Source organism: Salvelinus namaycush, chromosome 21, assembly GCF_016432855.1.
Source record: "Salvelinus namaycush isolate Seneca chromosome 21, SaNama_1.0, whole genome shotgun sequence".
Classification (NCBI taxonomy): Eukaryota; Metazoa; Chordata; class Actinopteri; order Salmoniformes; family Salmonidae; genus Salvelinus; species Salvelinus namaycush.
Window position 1 is genome coordinate 20,643,664 of NC_052327.1, and position 18,041 is coordinate 20,661,704.

The 18,041-nt window shown below is 46.0% G+C and overlaps 1 protein-coding gene across 1 annotated transcript; it reads left to right on the forward strand.

Moving 5' to 3' along the window:
* Nucleotides 1–7,519: 7,519 nt before the first annotated feature.
* LOC120065818 (A-kinase anchor protein 13-like) lies at nt 7,520–15,048 on the forward strand. The gene is made up of 3 exons (XM_039016869.1): nt 7,520–7,594; nt 10,539–10,692; nt 14,672–15,048. Exons 1-3 carry the CDS (start codon nt 7,520–7,522, stop codon nt 15,046–15,048), a joined length of 606 nt encoding a protein of 201 aa, XP_038872797.1.
* Nucleotides 15,049–18,041: the final 2,993 nt, after the last annotated feature.

Genomic DNA, 18,041 nt, shown 5'->3' on the forward strand with positions numbered 1-18,041 from the left:
CCATCACATGTAACCTACGCTGTACATTGTACAGTACAGCTAGCCAAACACAACAGTCTCTTACTAGGTGAGCAATTGAGTGTAAAGGGCAACTACACCCTCCAATTTCTTATGATGATTGTTCCCAGACCTCAAAAGTGGTCTTCTGATGTGGTCGTTGTGGATTTTTTTTCTTCTCCCTCCTAACAATCAAAGTAAATATGATATTGTTAAGTTAATTCAAATGTAATTATTTGTATATGGAGGGTAGGCTATTATAGGCTGTAGGCTACTTGCTCATTCCGCAAATGAAAGATAACGTTTAAATGTTGCGGACATCATCCATTTCCCGGGCATGCTAATTTAAAAGACGGCTAGTCATAAATTAGCCTGGTTCTGTATGGAATGCGGGTACGTTCTGGGACACAGGTCAGGTCATTATTGCTGCGCAGCGCCGGGAAAAATTGGTGCCACCAAATCCTGCTGGTGCCATCAACTGAAAAAGTTGGTCTAGAACCCTGCTCATAAGTGGAGTCAATGGACAATGTTATCTGTGTGACAATCTGGGTGATGCGAATGGGAGGCCTGCGTGAGTTAGGGATATCTCAGCCATCTCCGTGGCCTGTTGTTAGTGTGTAGCATGAGTTAGCTCTAGAGGCCTGTAACTGGGTGTGTGGGAGTGGCTTTGGATGGGGCCTGGCTTCAAGTTGCCATTGGATCCCTGAGCTGAGCTTTCAGCTCGGCCTGTGGAGCGGAAGCGGGTAGACTAAAGAGACGGGGAAGGAGGGGGTTGTTGCTGTGTGATGTGTGGCCCGGCAGCGTCTGATTTCAGCGAGCAGCCGCATGAAGAAGGGGATCAGCTGGGCTCAGTGCACACAGCTAGGTCTGGGCTCTCCTCTCCTCCCGGCAGAGCCTTCTGAGCATGCTCAGTACACAAACAGGAAACCCAGGGCCATCAGACATATAGTAGGAGCAGGCTCCAGTCTTCCTCTGACAGCCAGGGGTTTTAATTGGGCAGAGGCAGGAGACGTCTGTGTCAAATCAGCACTCTAGATGAGGTTTAGGAAGGAGACGCCGTTTATACAATATGTGCTGATTCATCCTCATTAACAGGGAGGAAGGCAGAACCTGATCACTCTGAGGATCCGATCCCAGCCCTCCTCTCCACCACAGATATTCTGCTCTCAGACACAAGATCAGCTATTACGACTCTGATCTAATACATTCATACAGTCCTTAGCTAGCCTCAGATCTATGGCCTGCTGTATTACCAGGGCTGGAAAGAGTACTGAAGTATTGTTACATTAATTACATTTTATTCAAGTATAAGTAAAATTACTGGAGTAAAAAAATTACTAAAGTAAAAGTAAAAAGTAGCATTTAAAAAGTACTCAGGGTAAAAGTAATTGAGTTACTTTTAAAATAAAAACATTGACCTTGATAATTATCTAATTTCGCTAAGGTTACCTGAATGTTGTTACGCGTGATCTTTTCCATACATTCAACTGAAAAGGAAGAGAGGAAATTAATGTGCAGTACTAATTTCACAAACTCCCTCTTTCACTCACTCACCAGGAGTGGAAAGCCTACTGAAATATCCTCATCAAGTAGAGGTACTGTTACTTCAATTACATTTGACTCAAGTAGAGGTACTGTTAATTCAATGACATTTTACTCAAGTGAAGTAAAATTACTAATTTAGAAAAATACTCAAAAAAGTACTCAGAAAAGCTACTCAGTTACATTAACAAGAGTAGTTGTAATTAGTACTTTACACCTCTGCGTATTACCTCATTTTTCAGCTCAGCACTTGCTTTAAAACTCTACTTGGCTGATTTACTGACGTCAATCAAGACTGACGTGTATCTCGTGACTAAAACAGTGTTCTCTGGAAGCATGCGACCTATCCCTTTTTGTGCCTGTTGTGGTGGGCCATGCTAACTAGAGGATTCTGTCAGGAGAGGGGAACTCTTAACATATTGTCTAGGAGTACCTCTCCTACACTCAGCCAGGTGTTGTCTTACCTTCCTCAGAACTAGAAAGCTGCAGATCAACGTGACTGAGATGTGCTGCGGTCTGTGATCACGTTTTTTGCTACCTTCCTGCCTGTGTGTCTGCTGTTTCCTGTGCATTACGTGACGCCTGCCACCTTTCTGTTCTAAATATTGAACAGGGAACATCAAAAAAACAAGTAGCAACTGAACTCAAGTAACCTCTTGTTCTAAAAGAACACATTATACGTTAAGTGGTTTGAGAGCAGTTGATACGCTTTGAAACACATGGCTGGTTAGGCCCTGGGGGTTGCAGAACGAGAGAGGGAGTGACTAACTACACACATGGAGAAGTTCATTCCTTTTCCTCTGTTGGTCTCACTCTCTCTTTCTCCATCTGTTCCTGTCTCCTCACCTTAGACAATGAGACGGTGAGCTCAGAGTTTGCCCCCTGGCCCTATGGTCCCCTCGCGCTGGGTGTGGTGTGAGTAGAGAGTCAGGAATGTAACAGGGCTGGGGCAAACCTCAGCATGTCGGCCACTCATGACAGTGACTCATTCACATGTGCGAGGTGCGCTAGTGTGGCTGGGTTGTGTCTGTACAGGGACCCATTTCAGCAAGGGATCCTGCACATACAAGCTCAAGAAAAAGCTGTTTTGTTCACCTGATAAGTGTGTTGTAACTTGTTTCATTTGAAGGCTCTGATTTTCAGCCGTCAGGGACAACTCTGGTCATGGCCTTGGTTAAGTACTAAATAAGCAGGGGAACAGTGTGGCTAATTCAATCAGATGCCCTGCCCTCCGTGGATTTGATGTTGTTCCAGCCAAGAGAACAAATGTTGGAATACAGAGTCTGTGTCCTGCCCTTCTAGAAAGCCTGGGTGTGTGCTGTCGGGATACTTTATGCCCTTGGAGTAATACAGCTGTCTCTGAAGAGGAGGAAACACACTCACTCACGCACACACACACACACACACACACACACACACACACACACACACACACACACACACACACACACACACACACACACACACACACACACACACACACACACTGGGTCCGAGAGCCACCCAGTCTTTTTTGGTGCGAGTGGTGTCAAGGTCAGTCTGTCATTAGAGTACCTCAGTAGCAGGCAGCCAGGCAGGATGAGCTCCTCCTTGGACTGTCTCTCCCTGGGGTTATTTCCAGTCAGGAGCTCCTCCCTGGACTGTCTCTCTCTGGGGTTATTTCCAGTCAGGAGCTCCTCCTTGGACTGTCTCTCTGGGGTTATTTCCAGTCAGGAGCTCCTCCTTGGACTGTCTCTCTCTGGGGTTATTTCCAGTCAGGAGCTCCTCCCTGGACTGTCTCTCTCTGGGGTTATTTCCAGTCAGGAGCTCCTCCTTGGACTGTCTCTCTGGGGTTATTTCCAGTCAGGAGCTCCTCCTTGGACTGTCTCTCTCTGGGGTTATTTCCAGTCAGGAGCTCCTCCTTGGACTGTCTCTCTCTGGGGTTATTTCCAGTCAGGAGCTCCTCCCTTGGACTGTCTCTCTGGGGTTATTTCCAGTCAGAAGCTCCTCCTTGGACTGTCTCTCTCTGGGGTTATTTCCAGTCAGGAGCTCCTCCTCGGACTGTCTCTCTCTGGGGTTATTTCCAGTCAGGAGCTCCTCCCCGGACTGTCGCTCTCTGGGGTTATTTCCAGTCAGGAGCTCCTCCTTGGACTGTCTCTCTCTGGGGGTTATTTCCAGTCAGGTTCTCCTCCTTGGACTCTCTCTGGGGTTATTTCCAGTCAGGTTCTCCTCCTTGGACTCTCTCTCTGGCGTTATTTCCAGTCAGGTTCTCCTCCTTGGACTCTCTCTGGGGTTATTTCCAGTCAGGAGCTCCTCCTTGGACTGTCTCTCTCTGGGGTTATTTCCAGTCAGGAGCTCCTTACTTGGACTGTCTCTCTCTGGGGTTATTTCCAGTCAGGAGTTCCTCCCTGGACTGTCTCTCTCTGGAGTTATTTCCAGTCAGGAGCTCCTCCCTGGATTGTCTCTCTCTGGGGTTATTTCCAGTCAGGAGCTCCTCCTTGGACTATCACTCTCTGGGGTTATTTCCAGTCAGGTTCTCCTCCTTGGACTCTCTCTCTGGGGTTATTTCCAGTCAGGTTCTCCTCCTTGGACTGTCTCTCTCTGGGGTTATTTCCAGTCAGGTTCTCCTCCTTGGACTCTCTCTCTGGCGTTATTTCCAGTCAGGTTCTCCTCCTTGGACTCTCTCTCTGGGGTTATTTCCAGTCAGGAGCTCCTCCTTGGACTGTCTCTCTCTGGGGTTATTTCCAGTCAGGAGCTCCTCCTTGGACGGTCTCTCTCTGGGGTTATTTCCAGTCAGGTTCTCCTCCTTGGACTCTCTCTCTGGCGTTATTTCCAGTCAGGTTCTCCTCCTTGGACTCTCTCTCTGGGGCTATTTCCAGTCAGGAGCTCCTCCTTGGACTGTCTCTCTCTGGGGTTATTTCCAGTCAGGAGCTCCTCCTTGGACTGTCTCTCTCTGGGGTTATTTCCAGTCAGGAGCTCCTCCCTGGATTGTCTCTCTCTGGGGTTATTTCCAGTCAGGAGCTCCTCCTTGGACTATCTCTCTCTGGGGTTATTTCCAGTCAGGTTCTCCTCCTTGGACTCTCTCTCTGGGGTTATTTCCAGTCAGGTTCTCCTCCTTGGACTCTCTCTCTGGGGTTATTTCCAGTCAGGTTCTCCTCCTTGGACTGTCTCTCTCTGGGGTTATTTCCAGTCAGGTTCTCCTCCTTGGACTCTCTCTCTGGGGTTATTTCCAGTCAGCATTTAGAACTACCTCTGATGTAGATCTCTGGAACAGCATCACAAACAATCCAAGAATGCCTAAGAACATTTTAGACTAGAGGCAAACCACTCCAGACCCAAGAGCAGTGGAACCGTTGGAATCTTAATGGAATGGTTGGAACATTTGTTCTGTGAACTTATCTTTCAAACTTCTGGTATGCATGTAGCTTACATAATTTGGAACTCATAATCACGTTTTCAAATACATCAAAATTATATAAAAAGGAGGAAGGGAAGCTCTGCTAAGGTACACAATAGTAGATTTTGGTAGACACAAGGTGCTTTTTGGTTAACAAAGTTTAAAAACACCTACGGGTTTCGCCTGCATGGAGTACGCCCTGACGAAGGCCATGCAACCGAAACGCGTCAGAGTTTTTCAACTTTGTTTCCATTCCATACAAATAAAGGCCTTTTAATGAAGAGTGCCTTGGTCCTCCTTTCTTTTTGATACATAAAAAGTATATTTCACAAACCCCTGCAGGGTGGTCTGTTGGCAAATGTTTTGGTTTAGTTCTCTTTTTGCTCTTGCTCGCTTTCTTTCGGCTTCAACACCTGTTGTCTATATTGGGCTTTTACAGTAGAAGTGGCCCAAGGCCCAGTTTACCATTAGTGTGCATGCTCTTGCTCCTGAACAGCACTGCATTTTACTCTCATGTTGTGATTCATTCTTTTTTCCAACTAGTCTTTTTGTTGTCTTCAGCCTTTTGTCATTGTTGAGAAGCACTTCATGGTTTCACTTTGTATTGCTTGGATTTGTTTTAAACTGTGACCTTTTGTACTTTTGATTGCTTGAAATAAAATATTTGTCCTCAGAGGCCTTCCGATTGCCTTTATATTGCTGATGACAGTCCTAAAGCCTTTTCCAAACAAGTCATACTGGCTGCTCAAATGATTTAATAGCTTTGTGTCACAGGATTTTGTCATTCGACCTCGGTCTAAAACCTGTCTAACTCCCTAGCCACTTTTACATAATGGAAAAACGTTTTGACTGTTCTAAATTAGAAAAATGAAAATGAAGTCTACTTCTTTCTCCCTCATCACGCCCAACTAGCATCTCCAAATAGAAGCCTCTGTTCAGAGTACAGGCTCCAGTAACCCAATCAGCAAGCCACATCTGCCACCCTAGGGCCATGTCAACACCACGGAGTAGGACACATCATTAAGGAGGTGTGTCCTCCACATCAATCAGAGCCGAGTCGAACACAAGACAGTAGCAGGGAGGGAGGGAGCTGCAGACAGACATGCTAGCTCCCCTCCTCTTTTTGTGTTGCCGTCGGCTACTCATGTAGAAAATGGCTGCTGCAGTTACAGTAGAAAGATACCATTACTAATCTCTTACTGTAAAACAAGGGTCTTTCTTTCAGATGATCTGCTCTACCACATAGACACAGACTTTTAAGATACATACATGAAGGTAAAGAGCTCCAGGCCAAATACGTTTTGCACCTACACTATATATTCAAAAGTATGTGGACACTCCTTCAAATTAGTGGATTCGGCTATTTCAGCAACACCCTTTGCTGACAGGTGTATAAAATCGAGCACACATCCATGCAATCTCCATAGACAAACATTGGCAGTAGAATGGCCTCACTGAAAAGCTCAGTGACTTTCAACAGGGCACCATCATAGGATGCCACCTTTCCAACAAGTCTGTTCATAAAATGTCTGCCCTTCTAGAGCTGCCCCTGTCAACTGTAAGTGCTGTTATTGTGAAGTGGAATTGGTAGGCCACACAAGCTCACAGAACGGGACCGCCGTGCTAAAGCGTGTAGCGAGTAAAAAATTGTCTGCCCCAGTGCTCAAAGCGCGATCCATTCAGAAAGAGTTTGTCGAGATTGGTGTGGAAGAACTTGACTGGCCTGCTCAGAGACCTGACCTCAACCCCATCGAACACCTTTGGGATTAATTGAAACATTGACTGGGAGCCAGGCCTAATCGCCCAACATCAGTGCCGACCTCACTAATGCTCTTGTGGCTGAATGGAAGCAAGTCCCCGCAACAATGTTCCAACATCTAGTGGAAAGCCTTCCCAGGAGAGTGGAGGCTGTTATAGCAGCAACGGGGGACCAACTCCATATTAATGCCCATGATTTTGGAATGAGATGTTCTACAAACAGGTGTCCACATACATTTGGTCATGTGGTGTATAGAAGATGAACCATAGGATGGCTGGGGGGGTTTCTGTCCTCAGGCAGTTGGTTCTAAGCACAGCTGTATGTTAAACAGTGCTAGCATACACGGTGCAAGAGCTTTCCCGTTGATTCTAAGCATAGCTTTATGTTAAAGTAATTGCTGCAGTGTTAGCCTATATGGTGAGAGAGCCTCCTCTAACCGCTTGTCATCAGCCACAGACAGACCAGCTGACTGGCATTCAGCACTGAAGGATGTGGCTTTTACAGTCTGTCCAAAGTCAACAGTCGTGTCCACATACGCCCACTGTACGTCATTGAACACCCACTATACTAAGCTAGCTAGCTAGCCGCCCCAAAGGCTACAATTGGTAGCTCCGGACACGTTGCGTGTATTTGGGAATAGTTTTTTTGCGTGTGACTGAGTAAGCTATGCATTCTTCTTACCCATGACATCTATGTTTCCCACATGCATTTTCTATCTTCAGTGTTTATTTCTGTATGAAAAAATCCTGCCACTGAAGGAGAGAGATATTTGGGTTATTTGGACTAGTCAGTACCTTTCTGTCCCCCTATCTGTTATTCCTGCTGCATGTGATAAGGTGGATATGATGTGGACCTGTGAGGAAAACAACAGAGGGCAGGCAGACAGCTCCAGCAGTACAGTGCTTTGTACCGGCACACGGGTAACCTAGAATTAAGGAAACTGGAAACACAGTCGTCCTCCAATCTTACCTTCTTCCTCTCAGGCTGAGGGTCTTGCTATGTGCAGCTGGCTGTCACACTGGACCATGCGCTGGGTGAAGCAGAATGACAAGTAGTCATGTGTTTACACTGGGTCCCTCAATATAACAGACCTGTCAGAGAACTGCGAACAGCCTGGTTGTAACCCCAGGCTGGGGGCTCTATCAATTTGAAGAGTTCTTAGTATAAAGAGGTCTCTAGAATAATTATCATTCATTATAACACACACCGATGCAAGAAGGCACACACGCACGCACGCACGCACGCACGCACGCACGCACGCACGCACGCACGCACACACACACACACACACACACTTGTGCAATACACTGTAATTAAATAAGGCGGGGTAATTATTGTTTTAGCAGGGTTTGTTTTTATGTATTCAGTTGAGTATTCCACCCTACATTATGGGTTGATAGTGCTATAATAAAACACAGCCTCTTCCTACCGTGATAGACAGGTGTTGATACCTGCCCGTGGGTCTTTTTGTTCTCCTATATTTCTGTGTTTGTTTCTCCTCTGGTTTAGAATAAGAATGGGGGCGAATCAATACAGTAGAGCAGTGTTTCCACTGGAAAATGTGTTAGCTGTGGGGGACAGTTAGTGGTAGTGGGGGGGTTTAAGGGGGGGTGTCCCCCTTTTTGGTGGGGGGGGGTTCCGGGGTCCTTCCCCCCCAAAACAAAATATGTATAAATACTGAAAGCTTGGTTCTGGTGACTTTTTAAAGTAAAAAACTCAAATAAACCATCTAAAATATAATTTCCACCCCCAGAAATGAGCTCAATAACGTATCAGTAAAATTATTATAGTATACAGTCTGCAATTTAAGGTTGAGTGTTGCAGCTATCTAAAGAAACACAACAGAGACCTTTCTGAAATAATAAAGTTTATCTTGACAAAATTAACAGAGGAACATTTGACTGCCGGGGCGGCAGGGTAGCCTAGTGGTTAGAGCGTTGGGCTAGTAACCGAAAGGTTGCAAGTTCAAATCCCCGAGCTGACAAGGTACAAATCTGTCGTTCTGCCCCTGAACAAGGCAGTTAACCCACTGTTCCTAGGCCGTCATTGAAAATAAGAGTTTGTTCTTAAATGACTTGCCTAGTTAAATAAAATTGGTTAAATGTAAGTCGCTCTGGATAAGAGCGTCTGCTAAATGACTTAAATGTAATGTAAATGTAATTAGAGCCCACTAATTCATGTTCATCACAAAAGGAGAGCGTTGGAAATGTCTTTTCAAGTTCTGACAAAAACCTAGTTCTGACAGCCTTTGTCAGAGCACTTTATTCTTCTGGGCTTTTGGAAAAAGATTTCCAACGCCCTCCTGTAATTGAGCTCCTTGATGGGGGGGGGGGGGGGGGGGGGGTTGTTGATGGAGAGCCGGCTGGATGCTCTCCCTGCAGTCTGTTCCTCAAGTCTGTTTTGACCTGCAATAACAAAAATAAAAATTAGAGAAGGGAGAGGGACAAAGAGAATCGATCAACTTTCACATTTAAATGTTCTTACTCGTTTCATTGCAGAGAAGTCCCTCTCAAAATTAACAGAATACACTGATATAGTCAGGGGTAGACTGCTCCCACTGCGAGGCCAGCTTTATCATTGCCGTCAGCTGGTCCAACCCCTAAAATACAGGTGTTTATCATCTCACTAGAGAATGCAGCCTGAGGTCCCAACACACCCCCGAATCTCCAGGGGTTGAAACCTCCGGTCTAGGCTGTCCTGGAGCCCAACAAGATATGGATCCATGACCTAATTAGTTTATCCAACACACATGATGTAACATTGGTTTCATCACAGCATTTGAAAACACACCTCCTCTCTGAACCAAGCCCAGAACTGCTCCCTGGTCTTGATCGTCTCTCTCTCTCTCTCTCTCTCTCTCTCTCTCTCTCTCTCTCTATCTCTCTATCTCTCTATCTCTCTATCTCTCTCTCTCTCTCTCTCTCTCTCTCTCTCTCTATCTCTCTCTCTCTCTATATCTCTCTCTCTATATCTCTCTCTCTATATCTATCTATCTATCTAACGTACCTTTCTTGCAATTTCTCACGCAGGAGCACTCTGAGGTGATTCAAGTGAATTGTGTTTCGCGCCGCAGAGCGTCTGTATCGAGCACTGGTCACAGGCGCGCTGTGTTTCTTGGGTTGCAGGCTGCCTGCAACAGCTCACAGAGCTAAATAACCTTCAGAACTGTGTTGAACCCAGAATGGATTATCTATTTACTAAGAAAAGAGAATGTGCTTTACAGAACTTTATTGAAACTATGTTTGGTAGAAATATATTATGTTTCTTTTGGTGTAGCAGGAATGATTCTGCCGTGGTGCAGCGCCACACTTAAATGAACGCAGAGGAAACACTGCAGTAGAGTATCGCAATATAATCTTTGCCGATTTTATATCGATACTGTGACTCCCAAGTATCGATATGTGAAATCCCAAAAATAAAAACCATACTTTGTTTTAGCTAGCGTTAGCTAGCGCTAGTCAGTTATAACTATAAGTTATCCTCCATCTTCTTTTTAAATGTTTTAAAGAGTGTGCCAACATGTTTTGAGCACTGTTATCCCCAAAACTGATTTCCTCAGGCTCTCTCGTCTTTCTGCCGCAGACATATACAGAGCAATATGTTTGGAACATCGAATCACAATCAAATCGCAGTACTGAATTGCAATACATATAGAATCGCAATACATATCGTATCAGCACCTATGTATCGTGATAATATCGTGTCATGAGGTCCCTGGCATTTCCCAGCCCTAGTTTAGAGAGGTCATGTTCTTTGCCATTCTGCTGCGAGCTCTGACAATGTAAAAGTTCAACCTATGTCAATCAAACTATGTGGCTCAAATGTATAGTATAACTGTATTTCCATTTGTCTGTCTTTTTCCAGGGTGAGTGTCTTCTGACGGTGCAGCTTGGTGATGAAGATAATTTGGAGGATGAGGAGGATGTAGAGTTCTACCTGCTGTTTGCTGGCACCAACCAGAGGCACCTGACCAGCACCTTGAGGATCAGCCATGTCACCCTGCAGGCCGTGTGCCCAGGTAAGTCCCACAATGCACCACAGGGCGTAAAGGTCCCAAACATTCCATTGAATTGGCCAATGGAAAGTACAGTAGTACTGCCACACTGCAGGCCGTCTGTCTTCACAATACTTAGAGTCGTATTGTATCCATTGCCACACTGTACACCACACATGGCTACTCAAGCTCACGCAATCCCACACACCCGCAGCCCAATGACTTACCATACCACCAGGAGTCCTGGGAATATGACCGGCATTTCTCAAAGTGTTCCAGATTGAAACTAGACTAATAATTCACTCTGAGACAGTCAAACACACACTGCACTTATGGCTAGAGACCTCTAATTGCTGTTGATGTTCGGAGACATTCCATCTTAATGTAACGGATGTCGGAAGTGGAGGAAAACCTGACAAGGCTTTAGAGAAGTAAACACAGATATATTCAGCTCCTGAAAGCCTTGCCCCGAGCGTGCGTGCATATTGACCCTAGGTAACTGTATAAGGACATGTATTTCCACTCCTTTCCCTTAGTATTAAACAGAATGGAATAACTCAATCCTAATCTCTAAAATCCCTTTTCCCAAAGTAGTAAACACACTATAGCCTAATAAATACCTCCACAAGCCTTGCTATCATCAGTCAGCCTTACAGTGTGTGTCCGCGTGCCAATCCAGTAAGCCATTTTCCCCCAATGTCGGGATACCTTATCTAGCCTATCTACAGTACGGTTCATCCCTGCTGTCGCAGCGCTAAATTAGGTGGAACTGGATGTGCTGCAGACTGTTTTTAAAGTATTCCCTCTGTGTGGTTTAGTGGCTATGATGTCATCTACATAATATAAAATGACCTCACAGCGTAGCTACGGTACATTTCTTCGTTCCTGTGGAAATAGCCACAGCAACAGTAACCGTGTGGTTGACTTGTTGATATACACACAACTCCACGGCTCAGTGCGGTGCCAGACAATTAGGGAAGACACGGCGTGAAAGTGAAATGAACGTCTATGCGTTCTGACAGATGGACGGCTAGTTGACGGAGAGGGTCCTAATGAGGCCGGAGGAGGGGAATAGAGCGGGGTGGAAGATTCCAGTGGAATGGCTCCATGTGCGTCCCAAATGGCACCCTATTCTCTATTTACAGTGGTGCACTACTTTTGACCACGGCCCACAGTATAGGCAGTATGGTGCTGTTTGGGACAATCTGACTGTAACACATGCCACTGTGCAGCAGCAGCTCCTTGGCACGGCCTGTGTAATCATTCCAGTGTAAGAACACTTAAAGGATTTTGGCCAGTGCATCAAGACCTTCAAATGAAGAAGAGCTTCAGAAAGCTCTGTCATTCTCCTCAGGTGCACTTCTATCTCCCTCACAGAGCTCTGCCGCCGCCGGTGGTCCCGGCTCTTGTTTTAGTGAAACTGATGGTTGCTAGGACGTTTTTATCAACAGGAATGACACATTGACGTTTTTTTTTTACCCCACGGGACAGTCAGACGAGAGATGGGGTTTTAAACAACATTCTGGTGCTGGACGGTGGTACTGGTTGTGTGTTTGTCTGTGTGGCAGATCCGTTTGGATTAACCAAGTCTTTTATAGTTACACGAACGCACGCACACACATACACGCGTACGCACACACCACTCTTCATGGGCAAATAGAGACATTGTACATGGATTTTCAGCTAATGATGTTTGCTTTTTGCTTCCACTGAAATGGGACAAGCCTCTTGGCAGCTGACACAGGAATGTTGCCTTTGTTTATGACTGCTTCTCTGCTACATGTACACCACTCTCCCAGTCCTTGGAAATACATTGTCACAATGTGAGAACTTTGCTCCATAATTATATCTGTCTCAGTCTGGTCATTGGTAGTAAACCATGTTTTCATCCACCGGGTGTTTATGTCTAGGCAGCCTTACCAGAAGATGTCCTAGAGATAAATCCAAAATATATTTTTGTCTGACAGAAAAGTTGTTTTTATATTTAACCCCAGCTTCAGTTATCATCCTGATCACCATGCATGGTCCGTGTAAAAACATGGCTGACATGTGGCATATTGATGATGGCGTGATGGCTGCCCCAGCTCGGATGTATCTGTGTTTGTGTTGTGTGTATGGACGTCAGCAGAGCCATGAATAGGAGTGGGTGGGCCTCCTGAATGTTTGCGTGCTGTCCCCCCTGTCCCCTCAGTCCTGTGTCATGACTAATATGAGGTGTCAATAAAATATGGCTCTCACGTGGCCTTTTGCTGTGGAGTCCATTCATTTTCAGAGCAGGGAGAGACATAGTAAAGGAACAGAACAGTACATCATGTCACTAGGCCATGTCTTAACCCTTTACACTCGTGGGAATTGGCCTATACGTATAGGGCTACATGGAAATGTTTCCTACAGAAGAAATAGGAAAAGCATAGCCATGATAGCAATTGAACGTTTGGGAAAATGATTAGACCAAAGTTGAGGACACAGCAGTTCACCTGACTCAAGACTGAATCCAAACATTACACTGTTGATTTTACATTTACTGTACTTTTCGCCACATTCTGAAAATACTCTGGATACATACAGTTACATGATACCACTATTCCTGGAAAATGTGGGGTCAGTTAAACATAAGACCAAGAAATGCTAAGGGTTTGAGTGAGAGGACTAACTGGTGTCACCACGTGGCTACACAGACGCACACCTCTCCAAAGTGTGCACAGTTCCAAAGTCATTTCAATGCACTTTTGTGACTCAACATAGTCTTCAACTACAGTATAAGGTGCCTATTTTTTTATCTCCTAGCTGTGCCGTTGAGGAACTAGAGCAAGCACACTTGCCACTGTTTTGATTGGAACACAGCCCTGCATCACACACTCACTGTTGTTTACACAGTCCAGAAAACGGCCCATTATAAATGTTCTATTGCCAACATGAAAATAAAATACGATATTACAGTGTTAGGCCTTCACAGGGCAATTCAGAGAAACAGATCGTACTGTTGGTGCGCATGGAAAGGAGTGGTGTACATTCAGGTGGTAGTCTTCTTCACAGTAGACAAACAGGCTCATTCTGTTCAGGACAACCCGGGGTATGACGCCATGTCATCTTGTAACTGTTCATCAAACAGTGATCATAAACGTCGACACTGTATATGACATGAGTTTTATGATATGGAAATGTGAAGTGTTTGGCTTGCTCGATGACATCAAAGCAGTATTTATTATAATCCTCACCGTCTCATCTTTCAGAATACATCGAGTCCTCTTAATTTACAGCATTTCCCTCACTCAGACAACAAAACATTTGCAAAAGTTGCACTATTACCAGGAGGGATTTTCAAGCCGTATACGGGTACGAGTGTAAAGGGCTAGACACTTTTCATAGATGCTAACAGGTTTTGATGGTTATTACCCCTGTTTGCGACACCTGTAGCTAATGGATATTCCTCTGATTGTGAGAATAGCATATTTACCTGTTGGTTCACAGGCTTCTTCAATAATACACCTTTAAATATAATTAAAATTGTCTGTTTAAAGGTCCACTGGGAGGGAGGGTAGATTCATGTTAGCCCACTCTGAAACCTGTTGACACCAGCCAAGTTATTTGGGCAAGCTAAGTGGTATTTCGCCTGCTCTGTCACTTCTACCCGTATTAGCTGACGAGAGACTTAAACGCTGAATGTTTCCTTTTCATTCCTCTGGGGTTTTTAAAACTATTCATTGTCAAAGAGGGTTTCATGTTTGGACCTTGAGCATCTTAGCAACCAGAGAGGTCACAGAAATCTCACGCCTGCATTGCAGCGGGACAGTGGAGCTTATGCCTCTATTTTTCTGTTCTTTTTTCTAGGCTCAACTGAACTGTATAGGCCGATACACGCTGTAAACTCACCCTGTAAACTCACACTGTAAAGTATTTTTGAATGTCTGAAGCATGTGTATGTACAGTAACAAACGGGTCCCTCAGCCCATGCTTATATGTAAAAAGTAAAGTAACCCCTTCTTCTCCTTCTCTTTCCTAGCCCATGACTGCTCTGAGTCGGTGCAGGTCACGCTGTGCTCGGCGCGGCCCGGCGGCTCCGTGGATCCTGTGGCTGAGGAGCGCTTCCAGTTCGTCCAGGACCTGGCCTTTGACATGGCCCAGTTCCTGGTGAGCGCTGCGGGGCAGGCCGACGGTCTGGAGGGGGCGCTGCTGCTGGACGAGTGCCAGATCCCGCTGCAGGAGTGTGAGCGGCTGGACGACAGCCTCTCCCTGGCCCTTAGACACCTGGCCCTGCCCCAGGGGTGGAGCGTCCTGGGTACCAACATGGGCACACCACCAGATACCAACCTGGACAACAGCATAGGTGAGTTAGGGATAGGGTCTCTGCTTTGTGCGTCACTGTGGACCTATTTTTGAGTGCTTCTCACGGTGTGGTCTGCTTTATTCCCTCTTAATGTGCCTGTATATTTCATACAGTATGTGCTGCTGTGTTCGGTTCACGCCTCAGTGAGGTAATTAAGTAGACTGAGAAACATTAGTTCCTTTCCTCCCGAGCTGAGAGATGATTTGGCCGGGTTCCCGTTCTACTGAATGAGTAGTGGAGCGCGCCCACCGGGTGGTTCACTAACGATACTCCAGCTCCGCCTCCCGGGCATAAAACCTGCTCCAGCCACTCACGGCCTCCGGAGAAATAGCCGGTCGTGGTAACGACCAATCAGAGGTCACTTTGTTGCCTTGTGTTTTTTTGGGGGGGGGCTCTGACATTTCAATCCCACTGCAGTGATTCTGTTAATTGGCACACAGGAATCCTGACAGTGAGAGGAGTGAGAGTCTGACCAGAGAGGTCTGCACTAGTGAGGAGAGGAAGGGCTCTATCTGAGAGAGGGAGGTTGCGTAGCCATGATAGCAATTGAACGTTTGGGGAAATGATTAGACCAAAGTTGAGGACACAGCAGTTCACCTGACTCAAGACCTTCACAGGGCAATTCAGAGAAACAGATCGTACTGTTGGTGCGCATGGAAAGGAGTGGTGTGCATTCAGGTGGTAGTCTTCTTCACAGTAGACAACCATAGGCTCATTCTGTTCAGGACAACCCGGTGAGAGGTGTGAGAGTCTGACCAGAGAGGTCTGCCTAGTGAGGAGAGGAAGGGCTCTATCTGAGAGAGGGAGGTTGCCATCATGCCCCAGTGTCCCCTGGGATAGCTCCAGTCCTCCCTCCTGATGTTCTTGGCTGGACTCTCCGGCTGAGTTTAGATCCACTTTATTTCCTCCTGTGTGTTTCTGTTTTCTGCTCCTATTGGGTCGTCATAAGTCAGGAACGCAATGTCAGATATGCTAAAAACAAACATTCCCACCCAATGAAGAAGTGGGCAGTAACCAACAGTGTTTATTTGGTCTATTAACCAGAGCCTGGGACTTGTTCTGGAGCTCAAAGGGGATTGTTGGGATACATGTCGGGGGCTCTGGTCACAGCTGACTGATGCTTGTTACATTTGGAGCCTGTACGCCTGTTCTTGTCAGTAGAGTGTTAGTGTGCCCCCCCCCCCCCCCCCCCCCCCTCTCTCTCTCTCACACTTTCTCTCTCTCACTTTCTCTCTCTCTCTCGCGCTCTCTCTCTGCACCGGGAATTAAAGACTGTATGAATTAAGTTTCATACAGTCACGGTAGAGGTCATGAACCCACTTGAGGCAGACCAGACAGACAGACAGCACATTCAGCCACTTGAAAGATCGGTTGGAATGTATGGCCCTATAGAGCCATTTAATAGTACAGGACCCATAGGTCATCATGAAAACTATAGGCTCCTGCAGGTCATTTGGAACACCAAATTGAAGGAAACAGATTTGAACAGGACATTTCTGTTTTCCTTGAGGCATTGTTTTCACTAGACCTTTCCGTTTACCACTGCTTACCAATTCTAACCCATCGTCTATAGTTGATTAAGAATGTAAATGCTGGGCTGATTTGATAGTTACAGAAATACTAAATCAGGCCATATGCAGGACTGTTCAGTCATCTTTGCCTCAGGTCCCCTTTGAGTAGTCTGTTGTTGAAACATACGGTCTCATTCCAACTCACTGAAATCTAGAACCCACATGCTTTTTATGCATGTCTGCGTCTAGGCGTCTACTGTCTTTGTATTTTGCTTTGACTGATGACAGATTGTCATACTAACAGAATGTGTTTAATGCTTTAATGTTAGTTACACATCGTGCATGCTGTCAGAATGTGGAGGATGGAGGCCATGCTGAGCCACTGACGGCTGTTATGGCTAGCAGATGTCCTGTTGTGATGTTACCATGTGCCTCTGTCAGGCATAGATAAGAGGAACACAAAAAATGCTGAGCTTAAAGACTGAGAGTGCCCCTCCCCCAGCCTTTTAAATTTTTTAAAATCCTATCAGCCTCTTTAAAGGACTACTTGATCTTGGCCTCTCAGTGAAAGATATATCCTATTAAACCTTTTGGGATCTTTAGTATCTCAATGACGTCTGTCCCTTTTTGCTCAGGGATTGAGCTTGTAAGAGCTCAGTGATTTGGCAGAGATATCTGCCCAGCAACAATGTACAGAACTAGCCAACAATGTATGGCGAGCTAGAAACACCTGTCAGATTGACTGGTTTATATGTTTCAAGTGGTTCTGGGCCTGACGTGCACTCAGATGAAAGCACTGCAGTCCTTTATGAGGTGGGACATGTGACTCTGCCTATTTCCTCTGTGCTTCGCATCTCCTCCGGTTCCACTGTTACCTGAGGCCCCTGATAATATTTGATTCCAAAACTCTCTGATGTTTGAAAAAAAGGGTGGGGGGGTGGGGGGGTCTGTTAGGATAGATGATCCTGCAGCCAGGTTAAATTCCTCCCCCCAACGGTTGAGTGGGCCAGCTGTGTAATGCCTTCTCCAGCCCTGGCATTTCCTGAAGCTGGTCCCGGGTACCTGGACGACAGGCGGTGAGCCCTGGAACTAGCGGGCCTTAGGTCCAGAGGCTCTCTCTCTCTACTGGCTCTGCTGGCACTGCCCGGCCCCAGTGCCCAGCCCCAGCCAACAACTCATTCTGGTTGAAATAAAGCACAGAGGGCCATTATTATCATGAAAAAATGCAGTAAAACTCCTAAAGGCATATTTTATCCCTTGTCACATCGACTGCCAACACTCTAAATGCCAACAGAGGATCTGCTAGCATTCCAGCGCTTCGCGTAGCAGTTATACTGAGGGTTTGTGGGAGAGGCAGCCATGAGAATCCAGCGCTGGTGGAAAATCTGATTTGTTAGGGTCTCTCCCTACTCCTGTAAGTGGCTGTTGGAGTGAATACGCTGAGTCCTACCATAGAATGTGGCTGACAGAGAGGAAATGGCGGCCCATGCTCATATTGTCTCCGTGTTTCTACAAATCAGATGCACTGAACTGAG